The 17,574-nt window shown below is 41.1% G+C and overlaps 2 protein-coding genes across 2 annotated transcripts in view; one reads left to right on the top strand and one right to left on the bottom strand.

Moving 5' to 3' along the window:
• Nucleotides 1-459: 459 nt before the first annotated feature.
• Nucleotides 460-17,574, top strand: part of dusp22a (dual specificity phosphatase 22a) — a 390,938-nt gene continuing 373,823 nt past the window's right edge. The window contains exon 1 of the mRNA XM_073853283.1: nt 460-618. The gene's annotated coding sequence lies outside the window, so the exon portion shown is untranslated. The remainder of the gene's footprint in view (nt 619-17,574) is intronic.
• LOC129418989 (uncharacterized) lies at nt 9,744-16,060 on the bottom strand. The gene is made up of 6 exons (XM_073853279.1): nt 15,967-16,060; nt 14,712-15,744; nt 12,533-12,605; nt 12,231-12,411; nt 10,909-11,075; nt 9,744-10,805 (listed from the first exon to the last, which is right to left on the bottom strand). The coding sequence occupies exons 2-5, from the start codon at nt 15,045-15,047 to the stop codon at nt 10,913-10,915; spliced, it is 753 nt and encodes a 250-aa protein (XP_073709380.1). The 5' UTR covers nt 15,048-15,744; nt 15,967-16,060; the 3' UTR covers nt 9,744-10,805; nt 10,909-10,912.

A 17,574-nucleotide genomic window follows, 5' to 3' on the forward strand; every position in this document is an offset into this window, starting at 1 on the left:
CGAAGCTTCGAATCAATTGAACCAATTGCTTCGAAAATTGATTCAGTTTTTCGAAGCCGTTCGAAACCCACACACGCTGGCGACCCCTGCTGATCATAATAGTGTAAAAGAAGATGTGGCGAAACATTTTACACATTTTTTTTACAAAATAATAGCAAGATTTTTATTAAAATATGTTAAAAAAGTATTTAACTTAATTAAGACATAGTTAAAAGTCTATTATGTGTTTTTAGTTTAATTTAGGGCAAACAACTGAATAAAACTAACTACCCTTTTAATTATGCACATTTTTGTCATTAAATCTGTCTATAAATAAAAAGTAGACAACATGGCAGTGTTATTAGTCAGAAGGATAAATGTTTAATGAACTTTCATAATAAAACTGACCCGAGTTCACCTAAACTTATTAGACACCTGTCATGTGATCAACTCCCCCTACTGGTGAACCATCGGATTTTCGAAACGTTTCGAAACAGTTATGACGTAATGAAGCCTCGTTTGCTAAAATCACGTGACTTGGGCCAGTTTGAAACAAGCTCCGAACCACTGATTCGAAACAAAAGATTCGTAAATGTTTCGAAGCCTCATGAAGCAGTGCTTCAAAAACGACCATCACTGGTCAATGGATGAAACCAGGAACAGACCAGAACACTCACACGAAGACGACAACACGAAACGCTAATCCAACACACAGGAACAAGAGCCGGTAATCCAGCTTGGACTGCTGCAAACATGAGTGAGAATCTGACAACAGACAGAGAGATGGGTGAGTATATATAGCTGAGTGGAGATGAGGATCAGCTGGAGTGAGACAATCAACACACAGGTGGCAGCAATGAACCTAACGAGCACATGGAGACTGACGTGAGTACAAACACAAACACAAAACATGACACGGAGGAAACAATGGATTTTCTACCGTGACATTATGTTATAAAATGTTGGAAAAAATGACTCATTATTATTCCTTAGGAATATTCCTTAAATTATTTAATCTAATATGGGATAAAGGTAAACTCCCTTCAGTTTGGAAACAGGCAGTAATAGTACCTGTTCTTAAACCTGGGAAAACTTCTCATTTATGTAAAGTAATGGAAAGAATAATTACTGAAAGAGTTACATATTTTAAAGAGAGTAAAGATCTTCTGCCCCTTATCAGAGTGGATTTCGAAGGGGTCGGAACACAATTGACAACTTCAATGAAAGAAGTTGTAGTGGCTGTCTTATTTGATGTGGAAAAGGCATACGATATGCTATGGAAAGAAGACTTATTAATAAAGTTAAAGTCTTTGGGAGTTGGAGGTAGAAGTTATAATTGGATTCAGAACTTTTTATTTGATAGAAAAATTCAAGTGAAAGTTGGTGAAAAATATTCCAGGGTATGTATAGTGGAGAATGGGACACCACAAGGTATCCCACTAAGCAAAAACACGTCCAAAAGACATCATTATAACGTCTTTGACTACCGTTTAAAAGACTTCACTGAGTAGCCAGAATGAAAGTTTTTGCAACGTCTTTTTTAGACGTCTTTCATGTGTTGAAATTAGACGTCCTACTGACATGCTTGTTGAATGTTTAAAAGACGTCTACTGGAAAGCCAGAGACAACGTTAATTTAATGTCTTTTTAGAAATCTTTTTTGTGTTGAAATTAGACGTCCTACTGACATGCTAGTTGAATGTTTAAAAGACATCCAGTGGGGAGCCAGAGACAACGTTCTTTCAACATCTTTTCTAGACATCTTGTATGTGTTGAAATTAGATGTCCTACTGACATGTTTGTTGAACGTTCAAAAGAAGTCCATGGAGTATCCAGAATGAATGTTTTTGCAACGTGTTTTCAACGTATGTATAGTGGAAAATGGGACACCACAAGGTATCCCACTAAGCAAAAACACGTCCAAAAGACGTCATTATAACGTCTTTGTCTACCGTTTAAATGACGTCACTGAGTAGCCAGAATGAAAGTTTTTGCAACGTCTTTTTTAGACGTCTTTCATGTATTGAAATTAGACGTCCTACTGACATGCTTGTTGAATGTTTAAAAGACGTCTACTGGAAAGCCAGAGACAACGTTCATTTAATGTCTTTTTAGACTTTCTCTTACAGGATCTTTTAAGGGATGTTTTCAAATGTTCATTATTGAATTCCAAGTGACATCCTTACAGGGTTTTTCAATGTCTTTGCAGACCTCTAAAAGACATTCATACAATTTTTAATTATGTTTAATTTCAGACATCCCTGTTGACCTCCATTTAAACCAGGTGTACGGTTTTACTTCTTAAGGCCACAGTTCAACATGGTCTTACCACCAAATATGCTACACAAGGGTTTGGACATCAACACTTTTTCAGGTACTGGATGTTGACAGTGTGCACATCTACTCCTTTAAAATTTTAAATACCCATCCCCTTGGCTGACATGTACCTATCCAAGAACTATAGGTGTGCAGAGACATTTTGTAATATGGGTCACAGTATGTAGGAAGGATGAGGACGATGATAGGTAACACTAAACAGAACTTTATTTGACAGACTATGGGTAAATACCCATAACATAGACAAGAACCGACAATACATAAAGACAATGGTAAGCGTGTGTGGGTGTATAAAAAAATTAAAATGGTGGTTGAGGGGGTGCAAAGGATTATGGGTATGTCACACCTAGGGGCTGGCTGCTAATGGCTAAAGCCACGCCCCTTCTCAACTTCCACCTCGAGGAGGTCCCCAAAACCAACCCAATGACCGGACAACAACGAGGACAGGTAAGTATAAAAACAATCTTTATTTATTTGTTTAAATATTTAAAATGTAGTGGGGAAATGGGGAAGGGAAATTAAACTAGTATCTGGCTCGGCCCTCCAGGTAGGCCACGGCCAAGAGGGTGACAAGGAGGAAGGGGGGCAACAGGGAGGGGGTCCAAAGCCCTGTGGGCTGGGATGCGAGACTCAGGCTCCTGCCTGGTCTCTACTATCCGTGGCGCCCTCCTTCTTCTTCCTGAAGGCAGAAATCAAAGCAGTGTGAGTGTTAGAAGTAACGTCCTGTTTGAGCACCTAGCTTAATTCGTGGAGCCTTCTCCCTTGTTCTCGCACAGTTCTGGACGTGCCGCTCACTTTTCCTTTCTATTTCTCCACAGGAGCGACTGAGACACAAAGGTGCAGTTGTTTCGATTCATATGGCTCTCACCTCTCTGCTGGACACAGCGTACCGTAAGTACAAGTTTCACTCGTTTCCTTCTCGTGTTGTTCACTCTCTCTCTTTCCTTCTCCACAGGTGATGACTAGGACACAAAGGTGCAGTTAATTCGATTCGTATGGCTCTCACCTCTTCTGCTGGACACAGCGTACCGTAAGTACAAGTTTCATTCGTTTCCTTCTCGTGTTGTTCACTCTCTCTCTTTCCTTCTCCACAGGTGGTGACTAGGACACAAAGGTGCAGTTAATTCGATTCGTATGGCTCTCACCTCTTCTGCTGGAATCAGCGTACCGTAAGTACAAGTTTCACTCGTTTCCTTCTCGTGTTGTTCACTCTCTCTCTCTTTCCTTCTCCACAGGTGGTGACTAGGACACAAAGGTGCAGTTAATTCGATTCGTATGGCTCTCACCTCTTCTGCGGGACACAGCGTACCGTAAGTACAAGTTTCACTTGTTTCTTCTCGTGTGGTTCACTCTCTCTCTTTCCTTCTCCACAGGTGATGACTAGGACACAAAGGTTCAGTTGATTCGATTCGTATGGTTCTCACCTCTTCTGCTGGACACAGCGTACCGTAAGTACAAGTTTCACTCGTTTCTTCTCGTGTGGTTCACTCTCTCTCTGTCCTTCTCCACAGGTGATGACTAGGACACAAAGGTTCAGTTAATTCGATTCGTATGGCTCTCACCTCTTCTGCTGGACACAGCGTACCGTAAGTACAAGTTTCACTCGTGGCGCTCACTCCGTGCCGATCGGAGACAGTGTGTTCTCCGTATCTGTCGATGAACGGGCTCAAAGAGGTTAGTAGATATGGCTTCTAGCAAATGTGGCAGGCTTACGTCAAATGTTTGCGATGTGTCTGATGGGACAAGCAGTTCCTACGTGGCGTCGGGGGACGAACCCTCTCGACTGGCTCGATGGTTACAGAGGGGTGGACGTCACACCGTCTCACCGGGCCGAGCGCTGCCCTCTCCTCGCTACCATTAGGCGATCGAACACTGGACAGGGGCGCCCCTTTGTAGAGGCCTCTGGACGGTGAAGTTCCTACACCTCTCGCTCTGCAACAGCAATCTCTACACAGTTGAGCACATCAAAATGACAGCCCCTGATCGTACTCACACGTCTGCTAGTCCTTCTGTTCTCCACCGCCACTCTCTCCAATTTCACCCAATGTCTAGATGGGGAAAGATCGTTCCGAGGCACCGTACTGTTACCTTGGACCTGGAGCACACTCACAACATATGCTATACTGAAGTATATAAGGGCCGACAGCCTCTTCGTCCTCCCTCGACGACGTGTATGAAGGCGGGGGTTTATCTGACAAGACACACAATAATGCACAGCAATCCACAGCAATATACAGCACCAGGTCAAAATAAAGGTTTCCACAGCACAAGGACTCACCCACCAAACTACAGTGAACACAAAGGACATCCGTCTTCCTCCACTTCGCTTAGGTTGGATTTGGCGATGAAATATACGGCCTAGTTGGTAGTATCGTCGTTGTGACTGCTTCAGTATGGATTCCTTCGGCTCACCCACCGCGCTATTTTAGGGGTAGGGCCGCCCTCCTTCTCCTGGAGGTAGCTATCACAAAGGCAGATAAATAGCAATGTGTTTCCAATATAATCTGAGTACACACATCGAGGCCCGTCTCAGTTCCGTTTCACTTTGTCTCCGTTTACAATATATTCCTTTCCCGTTTCCCTTTTAGGTCCACGAATGCCTTCGCCACCATACGACTCCAGCCTGTGAGAGAGAGAGTTCAGACAACCACCAGCAACACGCCAAACGAGCACAACACAGCGCTTCCACACACACCAAAAAGCTCTTTGAACTGTGATTAAACTTGGTCTTAAGTACTGCCCTGTTTAGCGTGTCCTCCAATCACCACCAACCAGCTCTTCATAACTAGGCACAGGTGCATCTAATTCGGCGATTTTCCCGCCCGCGGCGCTTGCCGGAATTCCGGTGTTCGTCTTTTCCGGTCCGGGCGGAAACACTTCCGGGCGGAACCAAACTTCCATAATTTTGGTTCCGCCCCAAAGAAAAAAAAGATCGTCACCTTGTGACAGGTACACTGTAATTTTTTTTCCTGTAAAATAATAGTAAAGAGCTGGCAGCAGAGACGCCAGCAGTATACCGTTATTTTTACGGTATTCATATGTAAAATGACTTTACGGTAATTGTCTGTAAACCAGAAAAACTGTACTTTTCTGTATTTCTATAATTTACAGTAAAGAGCTGGCAGCAGAGACGCCAGCAGTATACCGTTATTTTTACGGTATTCATGTGTAAAATTACTTTACGGTAGTAGTCTGTAAACAGAAATACAGGCATGAAAATCCCTCACCTTTCGGCGAAATTCGCCGTTTTGAAGCCAAAAAAGTGACCCACGTGAATCATGTAGATTCGATGAGAAAACATTTTTTTGGGGGGGGGTGCGTGCGTTGTTTGTAGACGCACCCTTCGCTGTCATCCAACATGTATCCCACACATTAGATTTGTTTGAGTTCATGCTGCGTTGCAAAACCCGACAGGCAGGCAGGTGACATCAAAGTATCACGAGAGTGAATCTAGAAGCCATAAGGAAGTCTGCTTTCGAACGCCACTCGCGCTACTGTGATGTCATCCGCATTTCTGTGTTTTTCGTCATACAAGCTTGTTGAAGATGCGTAGAGCGACTGCCTTCGGGACGTAAAGTCAACACAAAACGCTGTAAAACTATCATTGTGGAATTGTAAGGCATCAACCAATTAAAACAACATATCTACACAGACTGACACTGCAAAGTGACCTAAAATATTTTTGTTGGAATGGATTCGAACGAATTATGGACGTACTCCTCGCTTGTAAGTCATTGGTCTACTAGTCTACAGCTGTAAGTACTTCAATGTAAATATGGTGAAACTGCAAAATATTGCATGAAATGCTGTAATAAGAACATACTATTATCAATACTGCTAATAAGTAAGTTTACAGTAACATTTAAGCGATTTTAGACTATTTGAGCGACAAAGATGCTAAAGTGAACTGTTTTCAGTGCGCATACCCGCACAAACTCAAAAGCACACAAAGCAAACGCATATTATTTGGGCTTGACAGGAGATATACGCACAAACTATATTGTAATACCACAGTCTCTGCAAGTATTCTCATAAAAACAGTCGTTTATTATAAGTGAGCAGTTGATCATGTGTCAGTGATCGCTTCTCCGTTGTTAAAGGGACAGTTCGTCTCCTAAGAAATGCATATGTTTGAGTCATAATGTTAATCAAACTACAAAAGAAAAAAGGAAAATCACTTTTATAGCTTTAAAAAGATCAATTATATTTAATTTATGGAATGAAAACAGTGTTATATTAATTTGATACTGTTTCTCTACCTAATCAATACTGTTAGATCTTACTTTATTTGTAACTTTGTTCTTTTCTATTTTATATGCTTGTAATGTCTTGATTTGTTCTTTTTTTATTTTCCCACATCACTTTTTTGCTTATCTGAAAATTATTCAACCCATGACTCAAAAACCATAATTTAATTCATTTAACCAGTACTATATTGTAAAATTAATTCATTTTAAATTAGATGTAGGCCTTCAGGTCCCCCCTATTGCAAGGCCAACTTAAAATTGTATGGCCTTGCGACTGATGGTCAGGTTATGGCAAAATAAAATTATTGCAGATTTAAAATACAACCCCAAAACAGAAAAAGTTGGGACACTGTAGAAATTGTGAGTAAAAAAGGAATGGAATAATTTACAAATCTCATAAGCTTATATTTTATTCACAGTAAAATATAGATAACATATCAAATGTTGCAAGTAAGATATTTTGAAATGTCATGCCAAATATTGGCTCATTTTGGATTTCATGAGAGCTACACATTCCAAAAAAAGTTGGGACAGGTAGCAATAAGAGGCCAGAAAATTTAAATGTACATTCAAGGAACAGTTGAAAGACTAATTTGCAACTTATTAGGTCAATTGGCAACATGATTGGGTATAAAAAGAGCCTCTCAGAGTGGCAGTGTCTCTCAGAGGTCAAGATGGGCAGAGAATCACCAATTCCCCCAATGCTGCAGTGAAAAATAGTTTTCTGAGTTTCTCAGAGAAAAATTGCAATGAGTTTGAAGTTATCATCATCTACAGTGCATAATATCATCCAAAGATTCAGCGAATCTGGAACAATCTCTGTGCGTAAGGGTCAAGGCTGGAAAACCATACTGGATGCCCGTGATCTTTAGGCTCTTAGACGGCACTGCATCACATAAAGGAATGCTACTGTGATGGAAATCACAACATGGGCTCAGGAATACTTCCTGAAAACATTGTCAGTGACCACAATCCACCGTGCCATTCGCCGTTGCCAGCTAAAACTCTATAGGTCAAAAAAGAAGCCATATCTAAACATGATCCAGAAGCACAGGCGTTTTCCCTGGCCAAGGCTCATTTAAAATGGACTTTGGCAAAGTGGAAAACTGTCCTGTGGTCCAACGAATCAAAATTTGAAGTTCTTTTTGAAAAACTGGGAAGCCATTTCATCCGGACTAAAGAGGACAATGACAACCCAAGTTGTTATTAGCGCTCTTTTCAGAAGCCTGCATCTCTGATGGTATGGGGTTGCATGAGTACGTGTGGCATGGGCAGCTTACACATCTGGAAAGGCACCATCAATGCTGAAAGGTTTATCCAAGTTCTAGATGCATATGATCCCATTCAGACGTCGTCTGTTTCAGGGAAAACCTTGCATTTTCCAACATGACAATGCCAGACCACAAACTGCATCAATTACAACATCAAGACTGCGTAGAAGAAGGATCTGAGTACTGAAATGGGCAGCCTGCAGTCCAGATCTTTCACCCATAGAAAACATTCGGCGGATCATAAAGAGGAAGATGCGACAAAGAAGACCTAAGACAGTTGACCAACTAGAAGTCTGTATTAGACAAGAATAGGACAACATTCCTATTCCTAAACATTGGTCCTCCTCCAGCTGTTCCTTATATGTACATTTAACTTTTCTGGCTGCTACCTGTCCCAACTTGTTTTGGAATGTGTAGCTCTCATAAAATCCAAAATGAGCCAATGTTTGGCATGGCATTTCAAAATATCTTACTTTCAGCATTTGATATGCTGTCTATATTCTACTGTGAATAAAGTATAAGTTTATGAGATTTGTGGGTTGTTCCATTCCTTTTTTGCTCACGGTTTCTGCAGTGTCCCAACTTTTTCTGTTTTGGGGTTGTAGTAAGGGAATGCTACTTGTTACAGCTTTCCACATTTATCAACCCATTTAATTAAACATGGTTTCTGTCACTAGTTAAATGTTTACATTTTAAATTTGAAAGAATTAAATAATTGAAATAATGGTCATAATGTATTTTTTGCGTATGTTATGGTGTGCATTTTGTTTCTGCGCACATGGAGGGATGTAGCGTTCCTTCCTTCTTTTTTGTCCTTGGCCAATCACATGCCTGAAGAATAAATAAGTTAAGTTACAGCATGTTCCCTAATGAGGCCATAATATTTATTCTGGGGTGGTCCTCCCACCTTGCGGCCCCATCAGAGGCCACATCGCCCCTCGAGCGCCCTTCTCACCTTTTTCACCTCTGACCTGTTTTCATGCCTGGAAATACAGTATATTTCTGTTGTCACACTGTGTAATTATTTCACAGTCGAATACAGTAAAAAAATAAATGCAGCATATTTCTGTGATTTATTTGAAAATTAAAATAATATTGTTTAGGTTGTTACTTTAACTTATTACAGTTTACAGGCACATCTACTGTGCCTGTCTACAGTAAACTGTGAGAAGTTAAAGTAACAACCTAAGCAATATTATTGTAATTTCCAAATAATCACAGAGATATGCTGCATTTATTTTTACTGTATTAGAAATAACATAAATTTAGCACTTTCCTAAAATATCAGTCTTCATTGATATTTAAAATATTGGTCTCCCAATAAACTTCATTATTCCCAGGGCTAAAGACAATTGCTTAAGATATGCATTATTGTGAATATTATGCAAAATAAGCAATAAACACTTTAAAATACCTTTATTTTAAAGGGATAGTTCGGCCAAAAACGATATTAAACCCATTATTTACTCACCCCCAAGCTGTCCAAGTTGCATATGTCCATCGTTTTTCAGACAAACACATTTTCGGATATTTTAGAAAATATTTTAGATCTTTCTGTTGATTAAATGTAATGTTACGGGGTCCAGCAATAGTCCACGACCTTCAAGTCCAAAAAAAGTGCGTCCATCCTTCAAAAACCAAATCCAGACGGCTCCAGGATGACAAACAAAGGTCCTCCGATGGCAATCCGCGCGGTGCTGTTGTAGAAACATCCATATTCAAAATGCCATCAACGTCATCAACCACCCTCCGGTAGCGCCGCCATCCCAGACTCAGGAGAGAGTATTAGCGTAGTGTACGCACTTTTCTTAGTGACGTATGACAAATTCGGAGGGCGGGGGACAGAGCAGCAACAGAGAAACCGCTGTATGCTGCGTAAGCGCTCATCCTGATGACTCTAAGATGGCGGCGCTACCGGAAGGTAGTTAATAACGTTAATAACATTTTAAATATGGATATTTCTACAACAACACCGCATGGATTACCCTCAGAAGACCTTTGTTTATCATCCTGGAGCCGTTTGGATTTAATTTGTGAAGGATGGACGCACTTATTTTGGACTTGAAGGTCGTGGACTATTGCTGGACCCCGTAACATTACATTTAATCAACAGAAAGATCTAAAATATTTTCTAAAATATCCGAAAATGTGTTTGTCTGAAAAACGATGGACGTGTGCAGCTCGGACGGCTTGGGGGTGATTGGATCATGGGTTTGGTATCGTTTTTGGCCGAACTATCCCTTTAAACAACAATGTCAATGTCCACATGAATAAAACAAATGAAAAAAAGACCCTGTTAGATGATGATGAGCAAACAGCAAACAGAGTGTCCGCTTTAGACTATGGCAATGAACATACATGTTAAATTGCTTGTCAGATACTGACCCTAATCTTTAAAGAAAGAAAGAAAGAAAGACCCAAATGTAAAGGGCATGACCTATAGTTTGAACACTTACCAAATTCTTGTCATAAGTAGAGTAATTTAAGCTTTACCTTGAATAACACAATAGGTCTAAGAAAAGGACCAAGGCAACAAATACACATCATCAGCAATATTTGGAAAACTACCCTATTAAGGCTATTTAAGGAACATTAAGACCTTTTTGATAACATGAGTAAGAACATTCAGCATGCAAGCATCTTTGGCACATTTTGGGGAAAAAGCCCACAGGCTCGTGTTTTACCTCTCAACATATTAAAAAGTTATTAAAACTTCCTCAAGTCAACTTAAAATATTTATGTAATCTGCAATATATTCTCTGCTGTCTGTAAACATATACTTTCATAATAACATTTGAACATATGCAGAATTGGCAACATTTTGAAAACATACTAATGAACATTTTGAAACGATTGTAGAACATTTTGGCAGGATGTATCAATATCCATCAATAAAAACATTTAGGGATGAAACTGTAAGGTCTAAAGACCATCACTTTGGTAGCTGCTGTTCCATTATTCCAGTGCTGCCACTCTCAAACAAAAACAAACAATCATAATCATAATAATAAATAAACTATACAATCAGGAATGCACAGTATACACTCCAAGCTAATGCTTATAAAGAGAGCTCACCGATCTATATGAAGTTCCATTCAAAATCAAGTAGTTTCTTAAGCAGCATGGCGACATGAGTATTGACCGCAGAAGACTTCTTCTGGACGATCACACCTTTCTTCTTGGAGACCACCTTGCCCCTTTTGGCCTTTGTCCCTCTTTCTGGATTTATACCAATGAAGCGCCTGAAATCAAAAGATCAGAGGTCTAAGATCAGAGTGGGGTTGCAACAACATGCGTTTTTTGTACATGCAATTAAATGCAATGAATTGTTTTTTTTTTAGAGAGGATTAAATGAAATCAAATGTGTGTGTGCAGGGGCCTCATTTATAAAGCGTGCGTATGCACAGATTTGATCGTAAAGTGTGCGTAGGCAAAAATCCACGGCAAAGTCCATATTTATAAAAAACGTCTTTTACGTGGAAAAGTGCTTAGCGCCACGTCAGGGTCTGAGCAGACGTACGCACTTTTGCTTGTTTGATTGCTGCAGGTTTTTGGAAATATAAGCCATTCTTGCTGTTTGAAATTGGGTTTAAACCTTGACAAGCGCTTTTTTATATGTTTGACATTAATTACGCATCGTTTAAAGGCAGAGATCTGAAATTGTTCGGTTTATGAATCACACGTACGCATTTTTTTAAATGATCGTAAGATCAAATGTAGGATGGTTTTTACGCAGCATTTTATAAATGAGGCCCCAGGTGTGTGTGTGTGTGTATAGGTGTGTGTAGGTATGTGTGTGTGTGGACAGGTGTGTGTGTGTGTAGATGTAGATGTGCGTGTGTGTGTAGGTGTGTGTGTAGGTGCTGTAGATGTGTGTGAAGGTGTGTGTGGGTATGTATGTGCATGTGTGGGTATGTGTAGGTGTGTGTGTGTGTGCATGTGTAGGTGTGTGCAGGTGTGTGTGTGTGTGCATGTGTAGGTGTGTGCAGGTGTGTGTGTAGGTTTGTGTAGATGCGTGTGTGTGCAGGTGTGTGTGTGTATGTTCGTGTGTGTGTAGGTGTGGGTGCATGGATGTGTGTGTAGGTGTGCATGCGTGTGTCTTTGTAGGTGTAGGTGTGCGTAGATGTGTGTGTGCATGTGTGTGAAGGTGTGTGTGGGTGTGTATGTGCATGTGTGTGCATATGTAGATGTGCATGTGTGTGTGTGTATGTAGGTGTGCGTGTGTGGAGGTGTGTGTGTATACATGTGTTTGTAGGTGTGCGTAGGTGTGTGCGTGCATGTGTGTGTTTGTGTGTGTGCATGCATGCGTGCATGTAGATGTGTGTGTGTAAGGCTTGAAATCTACAGTACTAATATATATATCCATATAATGATGACAGGGAATGAAGGGGGTTTACCTCTGAATGAATACCAAAGTGCATGCTGCCTCATCCTGATACTGAACGTTCAATATGTAATAGATTGCAAACATAGCAGCAAGTTCTGTTAAAAATGTTGGTGTGATGCCCTCAGAGATAACACGGCCCTCTAAGGTGATCATCCATCCCTTTATTGTTACTTGTCCTGTTGCACCTGAAACTTCAAGTCATAGCAACATGGGAATACTTGTTACCTTGTGTAAACATTTGTAAACTCAAGATGAATGGCCGATATGATATACAATGTGTCTATCAATGAATGTAAATTAAATGTATATTACCAGGCAGTATCAGGCGAGGACTTGCAGGAAGACGCAGAGTTGCCTGAACGTCGTCAGCTGCAGTGGCAGACCCCTAAAGGGAACAAATACATTACCCTTACCATAATAAGATTTTTAAGAAGAATAAATAAGGACAATAATTAGTAAACACTAGGTGAGAGTAACCTAGAGGCAAATAAGGTAGGCTTCTGAAGTACCTACAATCAAACTGCTAAATAGATTTGGCATTCAAATTTAAAGGGTAACACATTTATTTGTACAGGTCTTGGGGAGTTCTACTGCAACTGTCTAAAAAGTAGTATAAACCCTTTTGTGGCTCTAGAGGAAACTGCACAAAATCTGATAAATTGCTTAAGTAAAACACTTTTTAAAGTAATTCAGCAACTATGTGACAACATGGAGGTAATGTATCAACTTACAGTTGTGTTCAAAATTATTCAACCCCCCAATGCTGTTAAGGGTTTTAGGGAATTTAGTGTACATTTGTAATTGTATTCAGAATGAAATCCTACAATGACTTCTTAAAGAACCATATGCAACTAAAATGACATCAATTGGTTTTGTAATATAGTAGTAAATGTTTCTTTTGTGAATTCTTCATTGACACAATTATTCAACCCCTTAAAGAACTACCACTCTGAAGAACAGAGGTTCATTGAAGTGTTTTCAATCAGGTATTGAAAACACCTATGGATGTCAGGGAACAGCAATAAAGCCTAATAAGCACCAATTAGGCAGCATTAAAATGACTGTGATACTCAACTCCTTCTAAACATTTACTGGTGTGGTTACAAACATGGTGAAGTCAAAAGAATGGTCCAGGAAGACAAGAGAAGAGGTGATTAATCTTCACAGGAAGGGCAAGGGCTATAAGAAGATTGCAAAGATGTTAAACATACCAAGCGACACCATAGGAAGCATCATTCGCAAATTCAAGGCAAAGGGCACTGTTGAAACGCTTCCTGGTTGTGGCAGAAAAAAGATGCTAACTGCGACTGCTGTGCGCTATCTGAAGCGTAGAGTGGAAAAAAGTCCCCGTGTGACTGCTGAGGAACTGAGAAAAGATTTGTCAGATGTGGGTACTGAAGTTTCTGCTCAGACAATACGGCGCACCCTGCGTACTAAAGGCCTCCATGCCAGAACTCCCAGGCGCACCCCCTTGCTGTCTCCAAAGAATAAGAAGAGTCGACTGCAGTATGCCAAAAGTCATGTGGACAAACCACAGAAGTTTAGGGATAGTGTTCTGTGGAAAATTAGAACTGTTTGGGCCCATGGATCAACGCTATGTTTGGAGGAGGAAAAACAAGGCCTATGAAGAAAAGAACACCTTGCCTACTGTGAAGCATGGTGGGGGGTCAATCATGCTTTGGGGCTGTTTTGCTTCTGCAGGTACAGGGAAACTTCAGCATGTGCAAGGTACCATGAATTCTCTTCAGTACCAGGAGATATTGGATGACAATGTGTTGCAGTCCGTCACAAACCTGAGGCTTGGGAGACGTTGGACCTTTCAACAGGACAAGGATCCCAAGCATACCTCCAAATCCACTAGAGCATGGTTGCAGAAAAAAGGCTGGAACATTTTGAAGTGGCCATCGCAGTCACCAGACTTAAATCCGATTGAGAACCTCTGGTGGGACTTAAAGAAAGCAGTTGCAGTGCGCAAGCCTAAGAATGTGACTGAACTGGAGGCTTTTGCCCATGATGAATGGGCGAAGATACCCGTAGATCGCTGCAAGACACTTGTGTCAAGCTATGCTTCACGTTTAAAAGCTGTTTTAACTGTAAAAGGATGTTGTACTAAGTACTAAGATTGAATGTCACTTGGGGGTTGAATAAAACTGATAATGATGTGAGCACAGAAAAGACATTTGTGGTTATTTCATTATAAATGTTATGTTATATTTGTCTGACCTACACATGCCTCTTTGATGTAATTGTAAGCAGGATGACTGAATGATCAAAATCAATGTCAAACCGGCCAAAACAATCAATTTCAGTTGGGGTTGAATAATTTTGAACACAACTGCACATGCAGCTTCTTCTGAGCCACAAAATAATTTACACTTCGGTTTTCACATGTAATAGTACTCCCCCAAATTAGTACATTAGGTGTCTGGAGACTGAAGACAGGTGGAGTCATTCTTTAAAACACAGGGTTATAAGAAAAAGTAAAACTTACATCTGTAAAAAGTATAAACCCGGTTATGTCCTCTCCAAAGTGTGCCATGAGCAGCTGAACAATGCGAAGTGCCATCTCATTATCTTCACCATTAGAAAGGATATCCTTGACATCCTTGTAGGTAGGTCTTCCCCTGAAGTATTCTGTGATGGCTCTTCCACATTCCTCCATACTGAGTTCTAAGCTACGAGGCACATTGATGTCTGTGAGCAACTCAAAATGTGCGTATATATACCTTGGGATGAAAAGAAAAGGCCATTTGCTTTTCACATCTTCAATGTCAGGTGGTGGAAGTTTATTTATATGGTGACGTTGTAGAGAGAATGTGAGCTCCATTAGATTTTTAACTTCTGCTCTTTCTGTTCCACCTGCACCCTCCTGTCTGTAAATCTCCTCCAGTCTCTGGCGGTGCTGCTCCACAGTGTCATCAGTTTCTTCTGGAGGTAGCTCTGGCTGAAATCGTGTACATCCTTAAGTGTCAGTTGGACCCCTTTTGCGTGTAGAGGATCGATGGTAAGAGAAGCTTCCATCACGGTTCACATTCTCAATGCGTTTTTTTAATTGAATCAAAAGTGATGTATAACCTCCACACAGAAGTGACCCATCTGGTGCAATATCAGCAAAACTCTTTGGGTACTGCCTGATGATATTTCGAACCACAGGCATTGTGCGCGAGTGGGGTTAGCTTCATACCTTCTCATTTCATCCGCGAGTACTTGTACCATCTGGCGTCGCTCCACGGGTTTAGGTCTCTTGTCATTTGCAATTGCAGAACAAATTTCCTGTGGCATTTGTTCCCAAGGGTCCTGGAATGTTTCTGGCCATGTTTTCAGTACCTGAGATGTGGAAGGTCTGTTGCTTGGCTCGCTGTTTCTTCCCTGGCTTGAACTTGGCGAAATGGCCGATATGTGCGATGAGCTAGAATTAGGCGGAGTGCATAATGTTGGTGATGAAGAACCAGACACCGACCAATCACTACTCAGTGTTGACGAAGTTGGAATAACTTGTAAATCCAAGGTAACTGTCTTGGTTTCTAAAAAACAAACAAACAAAAATAATAATTAGGGCACATAACCAATAAGCTATATCAGAGTCACTGCAGACATTTGACCAAAGTCTACTAAATTCTTCTTATATTAGGCATACTTGAAAAGTTTAAAGGTGCATTATGTAGTTTCAGAAAAAGAAGACTCCACAACTGAATAAACAAGAGAATATAACAAGAGAATGCCACACCAAATTATCCATACATTACCTAATTTGAATGAATCCAGGAGTTTTCTGCGCTGGATAACAGGCAACAGATCAGCAATGTCTTCCTGTTGTACATATTTTAAGTCTTCTTTTGAAGTTTCGATATTATTTGCAACTGGGTCTCTTCAGATAGATTTGGCAAGGTCTTGCAGATGATCTCTTTGATTTCTTCACTCAGATTCGCCATCATTCTGGACTAGAGGGAAAGAATGATGAAGAATTATCAGTGATGTGCCATGGACAGTGTACTCAGACAAGGGATAGTAATCAAGCAGATTCTCCTGATTAATACAACAGTAGCTTCTCTGCATCAATGTGAGGCTGTAAACACCCATGTCAGGAATACGCAGGGCATGATACTTTTCAGCAATAAAATATACTGCTGAATCCTTATGAACGAGAACCACTTTGATTTTTCCAGTAACAAGACCCTCATCATCCTCACCAATCAAAATGATCATGTTCCTTCTGTATTTTGTCCCCTTCACAGTCACTTCATTGGCTATCAAAGTGTTTGTGGACTCAAAATTGTGATGTGCAACTGCTTCTATGATTAAATCATTGTAGTCATTTGAGAAAAACTGTGTGCCCCTCTCCACTGAAACATCTGGAGGGAAGAAGGTACCCGCACTCAGAAAGGCCTGCAGAAGCTGATGTCAGGCAGAAAACACAGAATATCCCAGTGCGGATAACAGAAAGTTTATTTAAATAATAATGTATGCAAAATAACAATAGCACGTCTGGGCTCAACGGCACACTAAGGCAGACGGCTGCAGGTGGGGAGCACACACAGGCACTGGGGCAATGAACCACACGCGTTCGGGCTCCGGCCAGACAAGCGAACGGTGGGAGAGAGTATAAGTGGCAAAATCCACCACACACAAGGAGAGTCGTAGTCAACCCGGCAACAGACACGCGAGGCAGATGGTAAGGGGAGATCCTACGGCGGGCAGAGAGAGAGGTGGTGCTGACGGAAGAAGCTGGACAGCTCCAGCGGTGAAGGACCATCCACTGGACAGCGGCAGAGCCGCGACGAGCGTCCGCTACTGCAGATTTTAAATGGCAGTCTATAAAGCAGGCAGAAGATGTTAGCAGTCCGTAACGGATAGATGACAAACAGTCCTGGGAGCCGTCGATACAAACAAAGTCTCAGAAATAATCCTAGACAGCAGAGAGCACAGATTAGGGGTAGGAAAGATAAATCCACAACTAGAAACTGACATAAGACAGGACTGGAAACTAGCGAAGCTAGTAATATGGCGAGAACATACACTGATGAACTTGCAAAGAACCAAAAAACACACAGGGATTAAATACTAAACCGATTGGCCATCAAATGAACTGCAGGTGAGGGACGCAGGTGAAGAAGATGACACTAATGACACCCGTGACAGAGACGCACACATGACTGTCAACACAGAAACACAAACAGAGAAACAATAGGTGTGTTCGACTTCATGCGGCGCTGCGCAGACCGATCGGTGGCTGACTTGAAGCAGTGCATTCCGGTTAGTATTTTTGTCCGACTTCAGCTGGCGCTGCAGGCACGTGATTGTGTCATATGGTTTTTAAGTACCGCGAGAGCGGTTCGAAATCAGCCGCCTGAGTA

This window comes from Misgurnus anguillicaudatus, chromosome 15 (genome assembly GCF_027580225.2).
Source record: "Misgurnus anguillicaudatus chromosome 15, ASM2758022v2, whole genome shotgun sequence".
NCBI classification, from domain to species: Eukaryota; Metazoa; Chordata; class Actinopteri; order Cypriniformes; family Cobitidae; genus Misgurnus; species Misgurnus anguillicaudatus.

Bases quoted from the DNA above. Each gene is read 5' to 3' on its own strand.
- LOC129418989 (XM_073853279.1), bottom strand. From the start codon at position 15,047: ATGGAGCTCACATTCTCTCTACAACGTCACCATATAAATAAACTTCCA. The intron at 12,606-14,711 runs GTAAGTTTTACT...TGTTCCCTTTAG, and splicing joins GGTTTATACTTTTTACAGAT to GGGTCTGCCACTGCAGCTGA. The intron at 12,412-12,532 runs GTAATATACATT...TATGACTTGAAG, and splicing joins TCCTCGCCTGATACTGCCTG to TTTCAGGTGCAACAGGACAA.